At 40.8% G+C, this 19761-nt stretch overlaps 1 protein-coding gene across 1 annotated transcript in view; it reads right to left on the bottom strand.

The window, feature by feature from the left end:
• Nucleotides 1–19761, bottom strand: part of ECPAS (Ecm29 proteasome adaptor and scaffold) — a 304008-nt gene that overhangs the window by 150656 nt on the left and 133591 nt on the right. The window contains exons 26-27 of the mRNA XM_053702690.1: nucleotides 12219–12273; nucleotides 4086–4200 (exon numbers count right to left, since the gene is read on the bottom strand). Of these exons, the coding sequence (XP_053558665.1) occupies nucleotides 4086–4200; nucleotides 12219–12273 (170 nt within the window). The remainder of the gene's footprint in view (nucleotides 1–4085; nucleotides 4201–12218; nucleotides 12274–19761) is intronic.

The following is a 19761-nucleotide window of genomic DNA, read 5'->3' as shown; positions in this document are numbered from 1 at the left end:
AGGTTCCTCCGGTAGATTCCGTTCCTGAACCTCCAACGTAGCAAGTACCATCTTAAACTTAAAATCTGGTTCCTCCGCGGACAGAGGCCTAAAAGTAGCCGATTCGGACCCAGAAGCGGCATCCTCCGATATTTCGGAGTTGTCCTCCTCAGCTGATAATCTATCGGAGACATCCAGCGGAGTCGAAGACCCCTGAGACGGATAGGAGTGCCGTACCTTCCGCTTGCACTTAGTAGGGTGAGGCATCGCATTAATGGCCGCAGAAACCGCCTGTAACTGATCGGCAAAGTCTGGAGGCCAAAGGGCCCCTCCCGCAGGAGGATTAGTAGTGCCCTGGGGAACTGCTTGTGTAAACGGAGATGATTGTAGGGAACGCAACCCACGTGGCGGAGAACCCTCAGAGGTGGACGGCTCAGTCGTACCAAGTACTTTATTCTTTTTGGATATAGCAATACTGTAAAAGCATGTAGAACAGAGTTGCGTAGGCGGCTCGACTGGAACCTCCTCAAAATATACACAGTTAATAGGTTTAGATAAAGAGGGAGTATCCTGCAACATATCAGAGTCCTCCATAGCTTGTGCCTTTATTACGGATTTGATCTAAAAAATAAATAGTACCTTTATATCCCAATGCCCGGGGCACTCACCACCTCCGATGACCCGGACTACAAGAAACAGTTTTCGTCTCCTCCGAACGCAGGTTGAGAAAGAGGAAGTTACAGAGGTCACACCCGGTCACATGGAATGCAATGCAGGACCGCCCCTGCACTCGAGAAAGACGCGCCAAAAAAGCCCGCCTCAATCTCTTGCTAATGAACTGACTGTTCCACACTGACAGAGCCTCATCTCACACAAATGCAGCAGAAACACAATAAACAATATTATGGATAATAAAATCCCCCCTGTTCAATAACCCCCTTCCGAGGGTATTACCCTAGATTCTATAAAGATAAAGGAGCCACACTGTGACCTTGTCTTCTTGCGTTATCAAATATATATAAATGAAATGATCTTACCAGAATCAACGCCATGGAACAGGAACACGGCCCTTCAAGTGTGACAGTAGCATCGCTCCGGACAAGGACTTGAGAGAAGAAAAGCAGGCAGCGAAACTCGTCAACGCCGATTGCTAATGGAACTGTTAAACTGAGTTGGGATGGGTTTGCAGAAAGACTCTCCCTGCATCTCCGGACTCTAACATTCACCCATGCTCTCACTGAGACTGACAGGACTACTTAAAACCCTCCATAAGAGACTACTTTGAATCTTCGACACTTCTCTGCCAACCTCCTGTGAAAGAATGAATGGGGGATGAGGGGAGTGGGGGAGGTATTTAAGCCTTTCGCTGGGGTGTGTCTGCCTCCTCCTGGTGGCCAGGTTCCTAATTCCCACAAGTAATGAATGAAGCAGTGGACTCTCCTATTAAAGTGAATGTCAATTTTGATGAATTAGTGCCTGGTTTTTAATAATCCTATTAAAAACAAGGGTACTTTAAATTCATCAAAATTGACATTTCACTAGTTTTCTTCAAAAACTTACCTTTTAATCCTGGCAGCCGCTCCAGCAATTTCCCCGGCCGTCGGAAGCCTCTGTGACGTCAGAAATGACAAATCCGGCTTACTCCAATCACGGCTTCTCCCCCGGGGGAATCTTGGCCTGATGCAACGCCGTGATTGGAGGAAGTCGGATTTGTCATTTTGGACCCGCGAAGATGGCTTGCGATGGGCGGAGGAAGTGCTGGAGCGGCTGCCAGGATTAAAAGGTACGTTTTTGAAGAAAACAAGTGAAATGTCAATTTTGATTAATTAAAGTGCCCTTGTTTTTAATAGGATTATTAAAAACCGGGCACTAATCCATCAAAATTGACATTCACTTTAAAGTGAATGTAAATTTTGATGCTAAAGTGCCTGGTTTTAAAAAATTTGATTAAAAACAGGGGCACTTTAATTCATCAAAATTTACATTTCACTCGTTGTGAAGAAATACTTACCTTTTAAACTTGACAGCAGCTCCAGCTTCCTCTGGTCTTCGCAAGCAATTTCTGATGTCCCAGGGGAATCAGTGTCTGATTCAATGCCGTGATTGGAGGAAGCCGGATTCATAATTTCCCAGGAAGAGGCTTTGCGACGGGTGGAGGAAAGTTGGAGCTGCTGTCAAGATTAAAAGGTAAGTTTTTTTTCACAACAGGAGTGAAATTTAAATTTTAAAGTGCCCTTGTTTTTAAATCAAATTTTTAAAAACCGGGCACTTTAGCATCAAAATTTACATTCACTTTAAGATTGAAAAGAGTTTAAAAAATTTCCTTACACCTCTATACCTCAGTCAGCTGAAGAGTCTTACGGCACCAGGACCGGAGTTGCCACTAGTAACAGACAAGGAGAACCTCTGCTTGTTTAAATAACATCTCCTTTCACATTCGATGACCTGCTTGAGCAGATCCCATCTGGACAATCTAGAAGCCAAAAAGAACTTTAACTGTGCTTTGCGATCGCTAATCAAAAAGGCTTAAGCTCACTGTCTAACTACGCTCCGCTCTTCATAACGGAAGAGCGGAGAGTCACGTGATCGGACCCAAGAAAAAGAAACTGTGCCACTGATAAAAGCGCGTTTCTGTCCGATACTCTATAACTGTAAAATAATTAAATATCTTCAGACACCATCTTCGCACATCCTCCCTTGACAGAGGCAAAGAGAATGACTGGGGGTTATGGGTAAGAGAAGTGACACTTAACAGCTCTGCTGGGATGCTCTTTGCCTCCTCCTGTTGGCCAGGAGTTGAATATCCCACTAGTAATTGGAATGAAGTTGTGGACTCTACATGCCATAGGAAAGAAATCAAAAAATGTTGAGAGATTTTATTCCCTAAAGTTATACTTACCTTGTCTCCTCTCCAGGCTCTTCTGATCATGTCTTCTTTTCAAAAGCAGTTTGCGCTATTTAACTAAATGTAGTGCGCTCCCACTCTGGTCTGGTAGCGGGAGCAAGCAACATATGGTTAATAGCGGGATGGGGCACACAGTGATTAGACAGCACGCCCGCAAACCGCTTTGAAAAGAAGACAAGATCAGAAGAGCCTGGAGAGGAGACGAGAAAAGTATAACTTTAGGGGATAAAATCTCAAAATCTTTTGATTTTACAAGCTGTTGCCAAAATGTTACATAATTCTGCACTATGTGCAGAATTACGTAAACATTTTACATTTACATTCCCTTTAAATTTTAACAGCTTTTACTTAAAGGGACACTGAACCCAATTTTTTTATTTCATGATTCAGATAGAGCATGAAATTTTAAGCAACTTTCTAATTTACTCCTATTATGAATTATTCTTCGTTCTCTTGCTATCTTTATTTTAAAAGCAGGAATGTAAATCTTAGCAGCCAGACCATTATAGGTTCAGCACCATGGATAGCGCTTGCTTATTGGAGGCTTACATTTACCCACCAATAAGCAAGCATAACCCAGGTTTTCAACCAAAAATGGGCCGGCTCCTATGCATCACATTCCTGCTTTTTAATAAAGATAGCAAGAGAACGAAGAAATATTGATAATAGGAGTAAATTAAAAAGTTGCTTAAAATTGCATGCTCTATATGAATCATGAAAGAAAAATCTTGGGTTTAGTGTTCCTTTAACTTTTTTTTAAGAAATAAAAAAAAAAAATCTTACGTGTTTATGAACTGCCACTTTTATGTATACATGGTAGAAAATATTGAGTAATATATCAATTTAACTTGCCAATATTTTATTTTCATACCAAGTAAACGTTTTTAAAATTATCTTAACTGTATACAACTTTTATTAAAACTACTTGATAATTTTGGTCATTTACGAGTATTCTACTAATAGTGCACAAATTTGTACACTAACCTTTTTTAAAATTAAATTATTATTGGCCACGCCCATTTAACCTAGCATCGATATCTAGAATGTGGTTTCTAATAAAAACACATAACAAATTCTACACACTGAGATATAATGGGAATTGTTCTGCAGCTTAGCATTAATAAACAAAACATGATAAAATCTAAGCTAAACCTGCACAGCAAATGAATGGCACACACTTAAACACAAGGGGTCACAGTACCTTTTCCCAGTCATGAGAGTGTCAACAAGAGTGGACACCAGCTCCTGTTGGTCTTGCTCACTGCCCAGTTCATATACCAACCCAAGACCTTTCGATGCAACATCTTGGCTAAGTTCTGTAATAGATTTTGTGCAATAAACAATCTGTCTTTTGCTCTTTTTTTTCTAGATCATCACAGGCAAAATTATTTACAAATTTAAAGGAGTTAGGCTGATAAATGGACTGAGACGTTCATAGCACCATCCAATCACCTTGCATCTAGCTAAGCTACAAAAACCAACGGATGCTCAGCACCATTCCCGTTTTCAGTTAAAGGTTACCATCCGCTGTACACACCATGCTCTGCAGCATTTGGAGAGTTAAAATACGTCTTTATAAAGATAATTCATTTTGAAGGATAACAAAGGTACTTATTCTTGCTAAACGTTCTAGGTGCTCTGTTTGCAGGCGCCAAAAAGGTATAGCTGCCACCGCTGCTTACCAATCCAGCAAAGATACCGGAGAGTGGACAGGAGAGTGTATTCAAAGGGACATGAAATAAAGTTTTATGGTTCAGACAGATTCAAATTTAGTTTGTTCTCTTGGTACCCATTGTTAAAAAGTATACCTAGGTAGGCTCAAGAGCAGCAATGCACTATTGGAAGCGAGCTGGTGACTGTAATTCCCTTGTCACTGGCTCACCAGATGCGTTAAGCTAGGACCCAGTAGTGCATTTCTGCTCTGGAGCTGACTATACGTTCAAACCCATTGCAGGTGTTAGACACATAGTTATAGGCAATAATAACAACATGCTTTAACACATTCTTGTACTCTTACATGCCTTTAAATAAATGGCAGAGGAAGTTGCAGGACTTGAAGGGACATAAAACCAAATGTTTTCTTTTGAAATTTAGATAAAAAGATAAGCTAAGCTAAGGAGCGTGCATGTGTCAGCAGCACTATAAAGGCAGCAGTTTTTCAAGAATGGTATCCATTTACAAAAACACTAAATGGCAGCACTAGCAACACTATTTTCCTGCCAAAGAATACCATGAGAATAAGAAAATTTATGCTTACCTGATAAATGTATTTATTTTTTGACACGATGAGTCCACGGATCATCTTAATTACTAATGGGATATTCACCTCCTGGTCAGCAGGAGGCGGCAAAGAGCACCACAGCAAAGCTGTTAAATAGCTTCTTCCTTCCCTCCCACTCCAGTCATTCGACCGAAGTTAAGGAAAGAAAGGAAAAACCAAGGTGCAGAGGTGTCTGAAGTTTATAATAACCAACAACCTGTCTTGGTGGGCCGTGGACTCTTAGTGTAAAAAAAAGAAATACACATTTATCAGGTAAGCATAAATTTTCTTTTCTTTTTTATGACACAATGAGTCCATGGATCATCTTAATTACTAATGGGATTCAATACAAAAGCTAGAGAACACAGATGATACGGGAAGGACAAGACAGAGAACCTAAATGGAAGGCACCACTTTCTCCCAAAAGCGACCTCAGCCGAGGCAAAAGTATCAAATTTGTAGAATTTTGAAAAAATGAGGAGAGGACCAAGTTGCAGCCTTGCAAATCTGTTCCACAGAAGCTTCATTTTGGAATACCCATGAGGAAGCAACAGCCCTTGTGGAATAAGCCGTAACGCTCTCAAAGAGGCTGCTGTCCAGCAGTCTCATAAGCAAAACATATGATACTCTGCAGCCAAAAAGAAAGAGAAGTTGCCGTAGCTTTCTGTCCCTTATGTTTCCCTGAGAAAATCACAAATAAAAGAAAATCACAAATAAGGAAGACGACTGACGAAAGTCCTTAGTCGCCTGCAGGTAAAACCTTAAAGCACGGACCACGTCCTAAATGTGCAGAAGCCGTTCCTTCTGAGAGGTAGGATTAGGACACAAGGAAGGAACAACAATCTCCTGATTAATGTTCCGATCAGAAACAACCTTAGGAAGGAATCCTAATTTAGTACTTAAGTCTACCTTATCTGAATGGAAAATAAGATAAGGAGGCTCATACAGTAATGCCGAGAGCTCTGACACTCTCCGAGCAGACGAAATAGCAAAAAGATAAAACTTTTCAAGATAACACAATATCTAAAGAAAACATGGGCTCAAATGGAGCCCCTTAAAGAACTTTGAGAACTAAGGCTCCATTTAGGAGTAACTGGTTTGAATACAGGCCTGATCCTGACCAAGGCCTGACAAAATGGTTGTACATCTGGGATATCTGCCAGACGTTTGAGTTACAACATAGATAAGGCCGAGATTTGGCCCTCTTGGAGAAAAGACAAAATTCTAGGAATCCTAACTCTACTCCATGAGTAGCCCTTGAATTCGCCCAAACAGAGATATTTACGCCAAATCTTATGGTAAATCCTTTTAGTTACAGGCTTATGAGCCTAAATCATGGTCTCTATGACCGAGTCAGAAAACCCCCGCTTGGATAAAAATAAGCGTTCAATCTCCAAGCAGGCAGCTTCAGAGAAACTAGATTTGGGAGAAGAAAAGGCCCCTGAATTAGAAGGTCCTTCCTCAACGGAAGTCTCCAAGGTGGCAGAGATGCCATCTCCACCAGATCTGCATACCAAATGCTGCATGGACAGGCCGGTGCTATGAGGATCACTGATGCCCTCTCCTGTTTGATTTGAGCAATTATCCGAGGAAGAAGAGCAAACAAAGGAATTAGGAATGCTAGACTGAAGGTCCAAGGGACCGCCACAGCATCTATCAGCTCTGCCTGGGGATCCCTGGACCTCGATCCATATCTCAGGAGCTTGGCATTCTGACGAGATGCCATGAGATCCATTCCGGCTGACACCACTTGAGAATCAGACTGGAAAACCCCTCTGGATAAAGGTCCTCCCCTGGATGAAAGGTCTGCCTGCTCAGGAAGTCCGCCTCCCAGTTATCCACCCCTGGTATGTGGATTGCCGACAGGCAGCAAGAGTGAGCCTCCGCCCACTGAATTATTTTGGATACCTCTCTCATCGCTAAGGAACTTCTCGTCCCTTCCTGATGATTGATGTAAGCCACTGACGTTATGTTGTCTGACTCGAACCTGATAAACTGGACCGAGGCTAACTGAGGCCAGGCGAGCATTGAAGATCCCTCTCAGCTCCAGAATGTTTATAGGAATAACAGACTCTGACTGAGTCCAAACTCCCTGAGCCCTTGGGGAGTGCCAGACTGCTCCCCACCCTAGAAGGCTGGTGTCTTGTCACAATCACCCAGGATGGTCTGCGGAAGCAGGTTTCCTGGGAGAGATGATCTAGAGACAACCATCATTGAAGAGAATCCCTTGTCTCCTGCTCCAGTAGTATTCAAGGAGACAAATACACCTAATCTCCATTCCATTGCCTGAGCATGCTTAACTGCAAAGGTCTGAGGTGGAACCAAACAAACGGGATGATGCCCCTTGCCGCCACCATCAGCCCGATTACCTCCACGCACTGAGCCACTGATGGCCGAGGAGTGGACTAAAGGACTAGACAAGTATCGATAAACTTTGACTTCTGTCAGAAATATATATATATATATATATATATATATATATATATATATATATATATATATATATATATATATAGGGAATCTACTATGGTTCCTAAGAAAGTTACCCTTGTATTAGGGACTAGAGAACTCCTTCACAAATTTACCTTCCACCCGAGAGATCGGAGGAAGAATAGATTATGTCCGTGTCGGATCTTGCTTGTTGTAAGGATGGCGCCTGGACTACCCGTATCGAAGTACCGCCAACAGCGATCCCAGAACCTTATGAAAAATCTGGGAGCAGTGGCAAGACCAAATGGAAGAGCCACGAGCTGTAAAAGTTTATCCAGAAAGGTAAATCTTAGGGACTTGTGATGATCCTTATAAAAGGGAACATGCAGGTATGCATCCTTAAAATCCACTGTTGTCATAAATTGACCCTCTTGGATCGAAGGAAGAATGGAACGAATAGTTTCCATCTTGAAGGACGCTACTCTGAGGAATTTGTTGAGACAGTTGAGATCTAAAATTGGTCCAATTGGAATAAAAACTCCAACCCTGTTCCAGTAATGGAATGGGAAAAATCACCCCCCAGAAGGAAAGGTCTCTTACACAGTGTAAGAACGCCTCTCTTTATGTCTGGACTGCCAAAAATCTTGAAGCAGGAATCTGCCCCTGGAAGGAAATACTTGTACACTAATTTATATCCCTGGGAAACAATGTACACCCCCAGGGATCATGATCACAAAAACCAACACTGATTGAAAAAGGAGAACCTGCCCCCTTACGGATCAGGTGTACGCCCCTCATGCGGTCTTTAATTCAACAGCAAGCTACTTGGGCTATTTTCCCCTATGTTAAGCCAGATAGGGACTCCATAAAGGTGAAACTGCTTATACTTGGGAAAAGGAGTGGAAGGATTTTCCTAGCAATCTCAAAAGGAACGAAATTATCTCATACTTCCTTTACGCTATTCTATATTTAAAGGAGTCTACTAACTTAAAAAACCCTTCTCCTATCCCTGCGAAAGGGGTGTCTGTCCAAATAAAACAGAAAACACATCAAAACCAGTAAGCCGCCGTAGTACGCCGCCGTACTGGAAACAGTAGCCATACCAACCGTAGGCTGACAATATAAACCCTCCAGCTTCTAACCATAGGGTCCCTCCATGCGAATAGCAGCTCCCTTAAAGATATAGAGAAAAAGGGGGAACCCTATAGCCCTATCTGGTACAGGAATATACTTCCACCAATAAGAGCACATCACAATATAGTATAACCTACTGGTGACGGGGTCACCCAGAGTAGCTAAAACCTCCTCTAAGTAACAAATGAAGGTATTTAAGCTAAAACATAAGGGAAATAAACTCAGGATCAGATAAAGGTATTACCTCATCAGAGACTGAGAATTCCTTATGCGATACTACCGAAGTAACTTCCTTACAGGGAAGAAAACATTCAGACTATCTACAACTGAATCAATAAAACGATTCTGAGAGAAAATGTCCTCTTGCACTTTTTCCCTACAGCGTGGGAAAAACAGATCATGTATTAAATACAAGGTAACTCCAAGCGGAGTGCGAGAGGAAACGCAGGGCACTGCATGTAGGCTATACATTTTTAGGGACACCTTAGGAGAAATTTGTTGCAAATCTTGAACATTGTCAATAAACTCCTCAGCAGCATGCGCCTTAGGAGGAGTAGGCTCAGAACAAATCTATGTTTATCAATTAAAGATCTCTCAAAAAATGAGAATATAAATGGATTGGTAGTCTCACACTGGCATCCAAGTCTAAAACAAAATACCCCTAAACAGGGCCTCCAGGTCCATCCTGAGTCATAAAGGATGAATTACCCAAACAAACAACTGGAATTTTTGAATAAAAATTAACACACAAAAAACGTTACTGTCGCTTTAAATTTTAAAATGTAACTTTTTATTTTTCTGTGCAGAAGTCACAAAACCTCAGTTTAATCTTGCTGAGGTGCCATCTGACCATCAGAAAAATACATTTTAAACTGTTTATTTTCTGGGAAATATACTTGAGAAGGAAAACACTAAAGACTGTGTTAGATGCTCTGCCTTCCGATATCGTAATTGAGGTGGAGAGCGCAATCTAACATAGCCTCAATGTAGCTCCGCCCCTTGTGGGCGTGATAACACTCCATTTCCCGGCACCATTATAACTGTGCCTTGAGATAGAGGATAGTGCAGCCCAAAAGTAACTCCGCCCATCGTTGGCGTATAAATTAATCTCCCGGTCGCCATTAATATGCATAGATAGGCCACCAGGAGCTAACTGAACCACTTAAAGGGACAGTTGACTCAAAAATGTTCTCCCCTTTAATTTGTTCCCAATGATCCACTTTACCTGCTGGAGTGTATTAAATTGTTTATAAGTAGCTCCTTTACCCTTATATTGGCATTTGAAATAGTTGATTTAGCATGTGGTATCCCCACCTATGCTGAAAGTTTGTGGCCGCAGGTCCAAGCTATAAATAAGCTTTGTAAACACAGCCAGCAGAAGAAATTGCACTCCCAATGGGATATAGCAGAGATAAGGTAATAAAATGTTAATTTTCCATTGTTCTCTCCAAGTATTGGTGATTGGTTTACGGACAGATATAAGATAAAGAAACATGTATATGTACACAATGTGATAAAGTAATGAGATCTGATTATACCTACAAGCTCAACCAATTTTATTACGTTGTGGCTTCAAATCACAAAATCAGAGCTTTAATATACACAAATAACCCTTAAAAAGCAAATTTTCATACATTTTTTTACTCTGCAGTTGGTAAAAAAAGCAATTGTAAACACATTAAGGGAAAAGGGATTTTACAGTATACTATCCCTTTAATTAACACTGTGGGGGACTTTAAAAATGCATGGGACAAGCATAGGGCTATCCTACGAACTAGATAAGTTTATACTGTTAGGTAAGGTGGGGCAGACTTGCTGGGCCTATGGCTCTTATCTGCCGTCAATATCTATGTTTCTATGTTTCTATGTAATTTGGCGCACACTGTTGAGAAATTGGGGACAAATTGTGCTACCGCATGTTAGGTAGCTCTATAGCCCATATGAGTGACCCAAACAACCACCTCCTGAGTCATCATTTTGTTCACCCAAGTGATTGAGGCCCCCAGAGTACAAGCCACATTTAGTCTCCTTAGCCCCAGTGCCTGCTAACAATGTGCTGTCACAGGATCCCCTCCCTTTATATGAATAGGAGGTATGTCCCAATAAAGTGCTCCACTTCCTCTGAGATCTTCCCAGACCCAGAATAAAAAGTTACCACTTAACTTTAAAATCTGCCCGACAGCAGAACAGCTCAGCAGGTTTGCGAGGTCCTCTCCCTCACATAGCCCTGTGGAAAAAGGATAAAGCCTGAGTAATCTTGCTTAGGCTATCAGGATTAAAGCAGCATGACTGTATTGGAGGCGCAGTGAGAATTATGTCCCACAAGTTCCCATTGCTCTAAAGCCACCAATGCTCTACTGAAGAGACTGATATGGACTACGACTACACCCCAGGACAAAGCAGCACAATCTTGCACTACTTTAAAAATAATAAACTCTTGATTGAAGAATCTTTTCTAACACCTCACTTTACCACTTCCTATCACTAACGTAGCCAAAGAGAATGACTGGAGTGGGAGGGAAGGGAGGAGCTATTTAACAGCTCTGCTGTGGTGCTCTTTGTCTCCTCCTGCTGACTAGGAGATGAATATCCCATTAGTAATTAAGATAATCCGTGGACTCGTGTCATAAAAAAGAAAAAGCAAATTTGATCATAGAAGTGGAAACTTTTTGTAAAACTGTATGCTCTGTCTGAATCATGAAAGAAAAAATATGGATTTAATTTCCCTTTAATGGCACCCTCTACACATTTGTACATGACATTTAGCAAAGGTAAGTACTTTTCTTAGCATCAAAAAGTAATTCCCTTTAAAAAGATATAGTATAAGAACTTTATTACCTTCATTCTCTTTGGCACTGGTCACATTAACATGTTCTGAGCTTGTGCATTAAAGTGAAACCAATTTAAAGATACATAATATTGAACCTATTTTGAAAGCCAGAAACAACACTTCAGAGATTGTACTGTGTCTTTAAAACTGTTAAGGGGCAGGCCTTTGGCTACTTTGATTTTAGCAGAATCCATATAAGCAATGTGCATACACCTGTGTCTCTTAATCCTGAAGCAGCGCAACAGGTGATTAAATTGGATTTAATGGAGGTTATAATAAATGTTATGTAGTTTCCTTTCTTTTTTTTATACTACAGGAAAAAGTATTCAATAGTAAGCACAAAAGCACATACATTCAGTGGCATGTGTTTATACAAACATCAGTTCATTTAACAACTTTATCATTTCAAACCTGAAGTTAAAACATTTCCAACAGAATGATCATTTACGGATTACACAAGTAAATGCCATATAACATCAGCATCACGGTGGGAAAGCAGGATATTGCTATGTAAACAAAAATTCCAGTGACTTTCCAAAATAAGCGGAAAGCATCTAAACCAGTAAGCAACAAGGTAAACTACATATCACTTGTTATTTTTTATTTATTTGTTGTTGAGTTTATTTTTCCCAGTTCTAATGATTTCATTAATATGATTGTATTGAAAAGTGTTCACCTACCATCATTTTCAGATAGAATGGATACAAAGGCACTCTGAATCTCCTTCAGCTTAGACTAAGGAAACAAGAGAAAGAGAGAGATGGAGGTAGGAGATAAAGAGAGAAGAGATAGAGACATGTGAGAGAAAAGATAAACATATAGCAAAAGTACAGTTAACTAATTTACTTCACAAATGCATGCAATGTCTTATATAGAACTGTTACGTATAGGACTCATTAAAAAAAAAAAAAAAAATTGTAGCAGGGCCCTCTGTTGAGTAGCACTGCTGAACATACAATATACTGTAGATGTTTATTGCCTAGATTTTACTTAAGCATTATTATACAAGACTCAGTTTATCCAACAATTAGTGAACATATTTCGCTATTAAAAGCACAGTGAAGTATCCAACAATTAGTGAACATATTTCGCTATTAAAAGCACAGTGAAGTAAAAATTAAACATTCAGACAGAGCACGCAATTATACACAACTTTTAAATTACTTCTATTATCAAATTTGTTTCTTTCTCTTGCTATGCCAAGAAAGAAATAAACGAGGTGAAACCCGTAGGTCTGATTAGCTACATTATTAGTTTAACTGCTGGCCATGTTAACTATTACGCGTTTCACGCCCAGAGGTGCTTTCTCAATCACAAGTAATATCTTTGTACACACAGTTAAAAAACAGTTATTTACCAAACAGAAATTGAGCCACATTGTTAGGCCCTCCTTGATTGTTACTTAACAGACAGTTTATTACTTCTATTATTTCATTTGCTTCCTTCTCTTGTTATGCTTTGCTGAAAGGTTCATCTAGGAAAGCTCAGGAGCAGCAAAGAACCTAGGTTCTAGCTGCTGATTGGTGGCTATGTATGTATATATATATATATATATATACACATATACATATACATATACATATATATATATATACACACACACACACACCCTGTTCCAAATTATTATGCAAATTCTATTTCAGTGTCACAAAGATTCATTTTTTTTTGTTTTCAGTTTATCTCAAGGATGGAATTGTGTCTCAGGGCTCTTTTGATCACTGAAAACAATCTCTGACACCTGTGATAATTAGATTGCCAGGTGAGCCCAATTAAAGGAAAAACTACTAAAGGAGGGTGTTCCCCATTATTAAGCAGAATAATATTTTCAAGCAATATGGGGAAGAAAAAGTATCTCTCTGCTGCCGAAAAGAGTGAAATAGTTCAATGCCTTGGACGAGGTATGAAAACATTGGATATTTCACGAAAACTTAAGCGTGATCATCGCACTATTAAAAGATTTGTGGCTGATTCAGAGCACAGACGGGTTTGTGCAAATAAAGGCACATTGAGGAAGATTTCTGCCAGATCCATGCATCGGATCAAGAGAGCAGCTGCTAAAATACCATTACATAGCAGCAAACAGATATTTGAAGCTGCTGGTGCCTCTGAAGTCCCACGGACATCAAGGTGTAGAGTCCTCCAGAGTCACGCAACTGTGCATAAACCTTCCATTCGGCCACCACTAACCAATGCTCACAAGCAGAATTGGCTGCCTTGGGCAGAAAAATACATGAAGACTAATTTTCAAACAGTCCTGTTCACTGATGAGTGCCGTGCAACCCTGGATGGTCCAGATGGATGGAGTAGTGGATGGTTGGTGGACGGCCACCCTGTTCCAACAAGGCTGTGACGTCAGCAATGCGGTGGTGGAGTCATGTTTTGGGCCGGAATCATGGTAAGAGAGCTGGTCGGCCCCTTTAGGGTCCCCGAAGGTGTAAAGATGACCTCTGCAAAGTATGTGGAGTTCCTGACTGACCACTTCCTTCCCTGGTACAGAAGTAAAAACTATGCTTTCCGTAATAAAATCATCTTCATGCAGGACAATGCACCATCTCATGCTGTAAAGAATACATCTGCATCAATGACTGCTATGGGGATAAAAGGAGAGAAAGTCATGGTGTGGCCTCCATCCTCCCCTGACCTCAATCCTATTGAGAACCTTTGGAGCATCCTCAAGCAAAAGATCTATGAGGGTAGGAGGCAGTTTACATCCAAACCAGCTCTGGGAGGCTATTCTGACATCTTGCAAACAAATTCAAGCAGAAACTGTCCAAAAACTCACAAGATCAATGGATAGACTTGTGAAGCTGCTATCAAATAAGGGGTCCTATGTTAAAATGTAACGTGACCTGTTTAAATGTTTAAAAAGTTAAAATGTCGTTCAAAGTTTGATTGAAATAGCTTTTGATTTCAGTAAATATGCCGCAAACACAAGAAATGACAATTTTCAGTTCTTTACAACCTATAAAGTGTTTTGAAACTTACTGTGCATAATAATTTGGAACAGTGCTTTGTAAGTTTTCTATTTTGAAAAAAAATACTGCTATCATTAGGAGGTTTGTTCAATAAAATTTGAATTGTACTCTTAATAGTTGATAACATGAGAATTATGCTGACTGTTGTTTACATCAATTATTTAGGTAAATGAGAAAGATATCATTGGCATAATAATTTGGAACAGGGTGTATATATATATATATATATATATATATATATATATATATATATATATATATATATATATATACATACACACACACACACCGATTGCCATTGGCTCACCCATGTGTTCAGTTAGAAACCAATAGTGCACTACTGCTTCTTAAACAAATGATACTGAGAGAATGAAGCAAATTTGATAATAGAAGTAAACTGGAAAGTTGTTTAAAATTGTATGTTATAACTAAATCATGAAAGAAAAATTTTGGGTTTCATGTCCCTTTAACAGAACAATATTAGGTGTTAAATATATTATATGTGAGCTACCGGGACACATCGGTTGTGCCAATGACAAGCGACATAAAAAAAAATGCAAATTGTATTTATCAATTAAAAGACAAAATTACAGTGAATCTGGAACATGCGTTCACAAAAGTAACACCATGTGGCACATTTTATGATTAAGGAATATACTTTTCCAACATAAAACCCTCATTCATATATTATTTTGCTTACAGAAAGCTTATTTAGAAAGGTCCATGTGCTATCACAATTTACAAATTGTATGATATTGGCAACTGAATTGACAGCATTAAATGAATAAAGTTATATAATATTGTCTCTGTACAGTAGTCAAAAAAAACTATATATACAACCAAATTGTTCCAAACATATGTAATCAATCTCTCAGCCCTACACAAATATGCCATTTGAAATGTACTTGATTGGTTCTAAGATTTATTATTTTTATAAAAAACACAATTTATGCTTACCTGATAAATTTATTTCTCTTGTGGTGTATCCAGTCCACGGATCATCCATTACTTGTGGGATATTCTCATTCCCAACAGGAAGTTGCAAGAGGACACCCACAGCAGAGCTGTAATATAGCTCCTCCCCTAACTGTCATAGCCAGTAATTCGACCGAAAACAAGCCGAGAAAGGAGGAACCATAGGGTGTAGTGGTTACTGTAGTTTAAATTTAAAAATTACCTGCCTTAAAATGACAGGGCGGGCCGTGGACTGGATACACCACAAGAGAAATAAATTTATCAGGTAAGCATAAATTGTGTTTTCTCTTGTAAGGTGTATCCAGTCCACGGATCATCCATTACTTGTGGGATACCAATACCAAAGCTAAAGTACACGGATGAAGGGAGGGACAAGGCAGGAACTTAAATGGAAGGAACCACTGCCTGTAAAACCTCTCTCCCAAATAAAGCCTCTGAAGAAGCAAAAGTATCAAATTTGTAAAATTTTGAAAAAGTATGAAGCGAAGACCAAGTCGCCGCCTTGCAAATCTGTTCAACAGAAGCCTCATTTTTAAAGGCCCAAGTGGAAGCCACAGCTCTAGTGGAATGAGCTGTAATCCTTTCAGGAGGCTGCTGTCCAGCAGTCTCATAGGCTAAGTGGATTAAGCTTCTTAGCCAAAAAGAAAAAGAGGTTGCCAAAGCCTTTTGACCTCTCCTCTGTCCAGAGTAGACAACAAACAAAGCAGATGTTTGACGAAAATCTTTAGTAGCTTGTAAGTAAAACTTTAAAGCACGGACCACGTCCAGATTGTGTAACACAAGGATGGAACCACAATCTCTTGATTGATATTCTTGTTAGATACCACCTTAGGTAAGAACCCAGGTTTGGTACGCAGGACTACCTTATCCGTATGAAAAATCAGATAAGGAGAATCACATTGTAAGGCAGATAGCTCAGAGACTCTAGGAGCCGAGGAAATAGCTACCAAAAAAAAAAGAACTTTCCAAGATAAAAGTTTGATATCTATGGAATGAAGAGGTTTAAACGGAACTCCTTGAAGAACCTTAAGAACCAAGTTTAAGCTCCATGGTGGAGCAACAGGTTTAAACACAGGCTTGATTCTAACTAAAGCCTGACAAAATGCCTGAACGTCTGAAACATCTGCCAGACGCTAGTGCAAAAGAATAGACAGAGCAAAAATCTGTCCCTTTAAGAAACTAGCTAACAATCCTTTTTCCAAACCTTCTTGGAGAAAAGATAAAATCCTAGGAATCCTGACCTTACTCCATGAGTAACCCTTGGATTCAAACCAATAAAGATATCTACGCCATACCTTATGGTAAATTTTCCTGGTGACAGGCTTTCGTGCCTGTAATAAGGTATCAATAACTGACTCGGAGAAGCCACGCTTTGATAAAATCAAGCGTTCAATCTCCAGGCAGTCAGCCTCAGAGAAATTATATTTGGATGGTTGAAAGGACCCTGAAGTAGAAGGTCCTGTCTCAGAGGCAGAGACCATGGTGGAAAGGATGACATGTCCACTAGATCTGCATACCAGGTCCTGCGTGGCCACGCAGGTGCTATCAGAATCACCGATGCTCTCTCCTGCTTGATCTTGGCAATCAGTCGAGGGAGCAGAGGAAACGGTAGAAACACATAAGCCAGGTTGAAAGACCAGGGCGCTGCTAGAGTATCAATCAGTGTCGCCTTGGGATCCCTGGACCTGGATCCGTAACACGGAAGCTTGGCGTTCTGGCGAGACGCCATGAGATCCAGTTCTGGTTTGCCCCAACGAAGAATCAGTTGTGCAAATACCTCCGGATGGAGTTCCCACTCTCCCGGATGAAAAGTCTGACGACTTAGAAAATCCGCCTCCCAGTGCTCTACACCTGGGATATGGATAGCTGATAGGTGGCAAGAGTGAATCTCTGCCCAGTGAATTATTTTTGAAACTTCTAACATCTCTAGGGAACTTCTTGTTCCCCCTTGATGGTTGATGTAAGCTACAGTTGTGATGTTGACCGACTGAAATCTGATGTACCTCAGAGTTGCTAACTGAGGCCAAACCTGAAGAGCCTTGAATATCGCTCTTAGTTCCAGAATATTTATTGGAAGGAGAGACTCCTCCTGAGTCCACGATCCCTGAGCCTTCAGGGAGTTCCAGACTGCACCCCAACCTAGAAGGCTGGCATTTGTTGTTACAATAGTCCAATCTGGCCTGCGAAGGTCATACTTTTGGACAGATGGACACGAGATAGCCACCAGGGAAGAGGATCCCTGGTCTCTTGGTCCAGATTCAGTTGAGGGGCCAAATCTGTGTAATCCCCGCTCCACTGACTGAGCCTGCATAGTTGCAGCGGTCTGAGATGTAAGCATGCAAACGGCACTATGTCCATTGCCGCTACCATTAAGCCGATTACTTCCATACACTGAGCCACCAAAGGGCGCGGAATGGAATGAAGAACCCGACAGGAATTTAGAAGCTTTGATAACCTGGACTCCGTCAAGGTAAATTTTCAGTTCTACAGAATCTATAAGAGTCCCTAGAAAGGAAACTCTTGTGAGTGGGGATAGAGAACACTTTTCCTCGTTCATTTTCCACCCATGCGACCTCAGAAATGCCAGTACATACGTCCGTATGAGACTTGGCAATTTGGAAGTTTGACGCCTGTATCAGGATGTCGTCTAAATAAGGGGCTACTGCTATGCCCCGCGGCCTTAGGACCGCCAAAAGCGACCCTAGAACCATTGTAAAGATTCTTGGGGCTGTAGCTAATCCAAAGGGAAGAGCTACAACTGGTAATGCCTGTCTTGAAAGGCAAACCTGAGAAACCGATGATGATCTTTGTGTATCGGAATGTGAAGATAAGCATCCTTTAGATCCACTGTAGTCATATATTGACCCTCCTGGATCAGTGGTAGGATAGTACGAATAGTTTCCATCTTGAACGACGGAACTTTGAGGAATTTGTTTAAGATCTTTAGATCCAAAATCAGTCTGAAGGTTCCCTCTTTTTTGGGAACCACAAACAGATTTGAGTAAAAACCCTGTTCCTGTTCCTCCTTTGGAACTGGATAGATCACTCCCATAACTAGGAGGTCTCGTACACAGTGTAAGAATGCCTCTCTCTTTATCTGGTTTGCAGATAATTGTGAAAGGTGAAATCTCCCTTTTGGGGGGGAAGCTTTGAAGTCCAGAAGATATCCCTGGGATATAATTTCCAACGCCCAGGGATCCTGAACATCTCTTGCCCACGCCTGGGCGAAGAGTGAAAGTCTGCCCCCTACTAGATCCGTTACCGGATAGGGGGTCGTTCCTTCATGCTGTCTTAGAGGCAGCAGCAGGCTTTTTGACCTGCTTACCTTTTTTCCAGGTCTGGTTTGGTCTCCAGACCGTCTTGGATTGAGCAAAAGTTCCCTCTTGTTTATTATTAGAGGAAGTTGATGCCGCACCTGCCTTGAAGTTTCGAAAGGCACGAAAATTAGACTGTTTGGCCCTAGATTTGGACCTGTCCTGAGTAAGGGCATGACCTTTTCCTCCCGTGATATCAGCAATAATCTCCTTCAAACCAGGCCCGAATAGGGTCTGCCCCTTGAAGGGAATGTTAAGTAGCTTAGATTTTAAAGTCACGTCAGCTGACCATGATTTAAGCCATAGCGCTCTGCGCGCCTGTATAGCAAAACCAGAATTCTTAACCGTTAGTTTATTCAAATGAACAATGGCATCAGAAATAAAATAAATTGGCTAGCTTAAGTGCTCTAAGTTTGCCAAGTATGTCATCCAATGGAGTCGCTACCTGTAAAGCCTCTTCCAGAGACTCAAACCAGTACGCCGCAGCAGCAGTGACAGGGGCAATGCATGCAATGGGCTGTAGGATAAAACCTTGTTGAATAAATATTTTCTTAAGGTAACCTTCTAATTTTTTATCCATTGGATCTAAAAAAGCACAACTGTCCTCGACAGGGATAGTAGTACGCTTTGCTAGAGTAGAAACTGCTCCCTCCACCTTAGGGACTGTCTGCCATAAGTTCCGTGTGGTGGCGTCTATTGGAAAACATTTTTCTAAAAATAGGAGGGGAAGAGAACGGCACACCTGGTCTATCCCATTCCTTATTAATAATTTCTGTAAACCTTTTTGGTATTGGAAAAACATCAGTACACACCGGCACTGCAAAGCATTTATCCAGTCTACACAATTTCTCTGGCACTGCAATGGTATCACAGTCATTCAGAGCAGCTAAAACCTCCCTAAGCAACACACGGAGGTGTTCAAGCTTAAATTTAAATGTAGAAATATTAGAATCAGGTAT

This window comes from Bombina bombina, chromosome 2, assembly GCF_027579735.1.
Source record: "Bombina bombina isolate aBomBom1 chromosome 2, aBomBom1.pri, whole genome shotgun sequence".
In the NCBI taxonomy this organism is placed as follows: Eukaryota; Metazoa; Chordata; class Amphibia; order Anura; family Bombinatoridae; genus Bombina; species Bombina bombina.
This window is presented reverse-complemented; position numbering and strand designations above follow the sequence as displayed.